Below are 6,018 nucleotides of genomic sequence, written 5' to 3'. Positions count from 1 at the left end.
TGGGAATGTTTCTGGAATATCCTGTGAGGAGTTTTATGGTTTGTTAAAGACAAACTGAACCAAATCTCCTCTAACACAGACTCGTCTACATTTTCTCTACCAGGCATTTTATTTTTTATTAGTCAAAGTATAATAAACCGTATTTGTGTGGGACCTTTAAACAGACTCACAGATTTTTGTTCTGTTGTTTTCATGTTTTTGTTAATAAAGTTTGCCAACAGAAACTGAACAAAGAACTCTTCACGTCCACGTTTACGGGATCATTTCACTTTCTGATGTCAGTTTGATTCTTTTTGGACAGAAATTACAAAAATATGATTCCATACCAAATAATCAACTTTTAAAAATTATTTACACATAAATATCTTTATTTTAAAATATGAAATCAGTCTGTGGGCTGCAGAACTGGTGAGACTGATCAGGAGTCCATCTGGTGTGCTTCAGTCATTCAGATCTTCAGATTGAGTGTGCAGCAGCACTGATCCTCCTCCTGGTGGCACTCTGAATGCTTCAGAAATCACGTTGGAGAAGTCTGTCCAGTCTGAAACATTAAAACGTTCAGGCAGTAAAATCCTGTCCTGGGTCTGCTGCTCACAGGTGAACATGAAAAAGCTCACACAGGAGGCATGCAGGAGGCTGTCACATGCCTCACCTGGATCTTTCCACATGGAGCAGCAGCTCCGCTCTGAGCTCCTCGCCACATCGACAGGTAAACTTAAGGCTTCACCTTCACTGCTCGGCCCTCAGGCAGCTGCTCACCCTTTTCTTCTGTGACTCTTCTGCAGGTTTACTCTAATGGTGATGTTATCAAGAGAGAAGGTGAAGCTGTGCCATGTGCTGCTGTAAATGAACCAAGTACTGCTGACCTCTCATGTAGGCCTGATCAGATTGGTCCAAGGAGGATCTGTCTTCACCTGAGAGGTTCAGTCCTTCCTATGTTTACACTCTTTCAGATCCAGATGTCCAATTTGTCTCTTTCCACAAATCCTTCTTTTATTCCAGGTGTTCTTCTGTTACCAGGTATCATGCTGAGGTGAATGAAGGTGAACTACGTGTTCCACATGTTTCTGTTTCCAGGTGTGTTACTTACAGGTGTGCATGTCGTTCATGCTCTCGCAGCGCCTGCAGTGGACGTAGCAGCACCACACAAACTTGCACTCGCAGCGCTGGACGTGTCTGACCACGTGCGTGTTGTATCCTCTGCCGCAGCACAGCAGGTTGCAGCCGTCCGGCCCCGTGGACGTCCGGTTGCACCGGCGCCCTCTAGTGCCCGCGATGCCCCGCCGCCTGTCCTCCAGACAGTAGTTTGGAGACTTGTTGAGGAAGATGAGCTGGTGTTTGTCCACATGGAGACGCCGCTGGTCCTTCCGCTTCATCTTCCTCTTGGATCGCTCCATCACCTGCACGCTGTGCTCGTATCTGTCCTTCAGATACGTCCCGACCCGCTCAAACGGCGCCATCGTCCTCCAGCATGTCTTCACCGCGCAGGAGCCAGAAACACCGTGACAGCGACAGTCTGTGGACATCGTCCTGTTGATCGCCTGCAGGACGCAAACAGGAAGTTAATCACACCTTGGACCTTTAGACTTTCAGCTTTAGTTTGAGTCGCCGATGTTCACCTGTCGCCCGGCCTCGCTGTTGTGCTGGTTCATGGTGCTCAGCGTGTAGCTGCTGCGGCTCGTCGACATGTTCTTCACGGTGTGGTCCATGAACTTGCGGCTGAACCACGTCCCGTACTGGATGTGATCTGAACAGCCGCCCCAGTGCCAGCCCTCTGTTGCTGAGCCGCCGCCCCGCAGCCGAGCATCGCAGCCACACTCCGTCATGTTTCCCTGGCTGCAGGAGCGCGTGACGGCATGGACGAGCCCTGCTGCCATCACCGCATAGATGAACGCTGTCTCTTTGGTTCCTGCAGTGACAGAATGGGCAGACATGACACTTCTTTCAGGAGGTTTCATGAGGTATACTTTCATCGTCTCAGATGCTTCTTCGCTCACCTGATTCAGAGTACCCCTCAGAAATGAAAGCAGAACCACTCTGTACTGGTCACACTTCAGCTGTTTTTATCTTTCAGTCCAAAACTAAAAGCAGTCAGTGTTAGCAGACAGGCGAAGTCCTGTCAGTTAAAATTCACTGGAGTTGACCGACACTTCTGCTCTTATCTGCTACACTTCAGCTCATTTCATAATTAACGCCCCACATCCTTTCAGTTTCTCACCGCTGAAACTCAATTTAAGCTATCTAACAATTTAATATGTAATTAATAGATGTTATATTTAAGTGTATTAAAATAAAATATTTAAAGTCTGTGTGAATGTTTTAATATTTACGCTTTAATTTTCATTTTAATTTCATATCATCACTTCACATACATTTTCATCATAAGAAGAAAATGGATGGATATATGGATGGAGGGTTTTTCAGACTGAAGTGCAATCTCTGAGTTTCACAGTCTGTAGTCTCTGTAAAGTCTCATATTCAGACGTGCTGTCTGAAGTATTCTGCTCACATTGAGGAAGTGAAGAAATCATTTATCACTAAGACTGGTATTGGTGCTAAAGGGGGCGCTGCCCTCTACAGGCAGAGACAGGAACTGCAGAAAAAGATTTAAACGATTTCTGAAACCTGAATTTTCTGCTTTGAAGTCTGAATATTAAACTGAAGGAGAACATTTCTCTCTGTGATGAATTTAATTTACAAGTCATTGAATGAAATGAGGTCATGTGACTACATTATGGGTTTCTGTGCAGTCTGACCATCACAGATATACAGAAGTTTGCTAACCAGGGTTTTTCCTCAGACTGTAAAAGCTGATTTTACTCTCAGCGACCTCTGACCTCTCACACTGTGACCCTTGATGGTGTAAGAATTCTTACTCTATTTACCCTTTTCCTCACTCTGCCTCACCTAACCAGACTTATCTTGTTTCCTCTTTTACTTTCTCTCCACTGATTAGCTCTGGAGTTTGTCCCCTAATTAAACTCACCTGGCGCACATTATACAAAAATCTAATCTATTCTCAGAGAAGCTGAGCCAACACACGCCTGAGTGGAAAAAAATACATTATTTCAGTCAGATTCATTTCAGCCAATCAGAAGCAAGCTAAAACGACCACTGTACATGCTCAGTAGGATTCTGTGGCTGCTTTTGGAGAGCTTTGGAACAAACAAAGTTTCGGTGCGCAGTGGTGGTCAAGTTACTTAAAAATAGCAATTAGTTACTTCTCCAAATCACTTTATTTCTCCAAATCCCTTTACTTTAGTGATTATTTATTTTCAAAAGTAATTAGTTACTTTATTACTTAGTTACTTTTTAAAAACATGATACACAACCTGAATATGTAATAAAGAAATAGACCTTTCAGCCTAATTCTATTTTTTCTGCATAATCCATCATATAATATTGAAAATTCTCTTTTTAAAACTTGTTTTATTAGTTTTAATCTTTTAACTTTATGTACATTTCATCAAGCAACAATTTAATTATATGCAACTGTCTCTGACTGGAAGAATTTCTTTTTACATTTAAACCATATTTGAAAACCAGATTTAAACCAATCTGCATATTCCAGCATACAAAATAAAATATTTTTTGTGTTTACACTCACTCTTCCAAATAGATGCAAGTAAAACACAGCAAAAAATGAATAAAATCAAAGATTCAGCATCACTAAGCCCTGTCGCTCTTAAATCTTATTTTCACCTGTTTCGCAGGAGTGGGGCCATCGCAGGTTTGCCCAGTACTGCAGCGGTCATGTCAGTGGGGAGGATCTGGGGATTTCTCTGTGAATTTCACATTCCTGTGGCAGCGTGCTAGGTGCTTGCTATGATTTGAAGTTAAATTTTTTGCTGTAGAATGAAGTTTTTTCACACGCAGAGTGTACAGCAGACACTTTTTACGGAATCAAACTCAAAGTAATGTCAGTACCTCCAAGCTTTAAACACTGCATGTTCGTACTCTCTCCCGCACTGTTGATCTACACACGTCTGTTGCTGCCACGTACGTCGCATGCTAGTATGTCACTGTCATAAGACACTGACAAACAAAATCAGGGTTTAGTAACCCAGTAATACAGCGTTCTTACGGGAAAGTAACAGTAATCTAATTATATTTTTACAATAGTAATCCCTTATTTTAATCATTACTTGAAAAAAGTAATCGGAACACGCGTTACTGCCCATCTCTGTCGATGAGTGAAGCCTGTATTTGCTCCATGACGGTCCTGCTTCACCTGAGCAGTCACGAGTCCAGGTGAATCAGAGGGAGGAGTCAGTCAATTTCATGCAGAAAGGTGGAGGCGCCCCCCCTCTGTAAAGTGATCTTACTCACCGCTCGTGAGCTCGTGCCCGAACACGGGCACCTCCTGATTGGTGGAACAGTTCCAACGCTCGTGCCTGAACTGTCTCTGACACTCGGCCACCCCGAGGCGCGCGCCCTCCTGGACTCCCGGCAGCAGGATGGACTTCCTGCTGCACAGCTCGCGCTGCTGGGGGATCAGAGGCAGGTTGGAACACCCCAGCTTCTCCACCACCCCCGGTGACGTCACACCGAGCCACCTGTCGACGGAAATCAGCAAAACTTTATTTAAAATAAGGAAAAGTTCAGACAGCACACCTCTAATTTATTCATTTATTACCTGTCCATCCTGCACAGGTGTGAAGTGAAGCACTAACTCTGACGTCACGTTGTGCAGCGTTCCTGGCTGCGTGGCTGCTTATCATACAGCGTAACATCTAAATAAACGCTTGTATGTACCTGAGATGTTCCGTTATTCGGGCCAAAGTCCATAAGAAACTTCGAGAGTATGTTTATATGAAACGTGTAAATACTTGCTGTATTTATACTAATATAAAACACATATTAGAGAAAGTGGTCGCTGTGTATGTGTGCCCCCCATCTGATTTCCGTGCCCCCCCAACGGTGCTCATCTGCGCATTTTATCAGGTTCTTGGCGCAGATCAGGTCTCTTGTGCGCGTGCGCTGCTGCTGCGGATTAGAAACGGTCTGTGCACGCGCACAGCTCGGATTCTTGGACATCACCGTGGAAAATCCGCGCGTTTCAGCCAAAAACGAGATGCAAACCTCATCAGCTGAGTGTGTGAGGGTCACAGAGGGGTCACACCGAGTCTGCGCGCAGTTCTGTGAGCGCGAGAAGCTTTTAATGAGCACGAAAGAAGAGGCGCTCTTTAACGACACCGTTAATGCTCCTGTAGTCTGAGCCGGTGAATTCGCTGTTTTCCAGGCGGACTCTGCACTCAAGTTCTCCGCTGCCCTGCAGCTCACAGCCAGCTGGCTCCGCGTGCTCCTCCGGGAGCTTCATCTCCATAAACGTCTTCACGCATGACTCTGACGGCTCCGTGCCAGCGCGCGCTTTGGCACGAGACAGCTGAAGAAAACTTTTGGGCTTTTATTTAGCGCGCGCGCGTGTGTGTGTTTCAAACTTAGTGTGTGTGTGTGTGTGTGTGTGTGTGTGTGTGTGTGTTTGTCCTTGGAGCTCTGTGTGCGTGTGTGTATTTTGTAACATACTTACATCCAGCTGCCCCTGCAGCACAGCGGGCACACGCACACCAGCAGCAGACTCAGAGCGCTCATGTGTCGGACTCCGCAGCTCCGCGCCTCCATCCCTGCTCAGCTCCGCATGCTGACAGCGACCCGGCCCGGAGCAGGCTCCTGAATCCCGCTGAAGGAGTCCTTCCTCTAGTCTGCTCTCCTCGATCTGCAGGAGAGGAGAAGCACCCTGGACCAGTCCGAGTCCCGGACGGTTCTCATTGGACCAACTCAGGACTCAGCAGCTGACGTCAGAGCTGGACTATAACTGGCTGGATGGGTGAGAGGCTTCATGATAAAAACTTCGTGCTGACATCTGATCCCCGAAAGGCAAATAAACGACGGAACACAGCAGAAAAAAAATCTAAAAGTGGCTGATTTTTGAATGAGGTTTGGTGAAAACATTTTAGTTACATAAAAATAAAACTTTAAAAGATAAAACTGAAACGATTTCGTGAACTTAGAAAGCAA

At 45.5% G+C, this 6,018-nt stretch overlaps 1 protein-coding gene across 1 annotated transcript; it reads right to left on the bottom strand.

The window, feature by feature from the left end:
- Positions 1-5,855, bottom strand: wnt16 (wingless-type MMTV integration site family, member 16). The gene is made up of 4 exons (XM_063501012.1): positions 5,531-5,855; positions 4,330-4,556; positions 1,620-1,909; positions 1-1,541 (listed from the first exon to the last, which is right to left on the bottom strand). Exons 1-4 carry the CDS (start codon positions 5,620-5,622, stop codon positions 1,083-1,085), a joined length of 1,068 nt encoding a protein of 355 aa, XP_063357082.1. The 5' UTR covers positions 5,623-5,855; the 3' UTR covers positions 1-1,082.
- Positions 5,856-6,018: the final 163 nt, after the last annotated feature.

This window comes from Pelmatolapia mariae, linkage group LG17 (genome assembly GCF_036321145.2).
Source record: "Pelmatolapia mariae isolate MD_Pm_ZW linkage group LG17, Pm_UMD_F_2, whole genome shotgun sequence".
NCBI lineage: Eukaryota > Metazoa > Chordata > Actinopteri > Cichliformes > Cichlidae > Pelmatolapia > Pelmatolapia mariae.
This window is presented reverse-complemented; position numbering and strand designations above follow the sequence as displayed.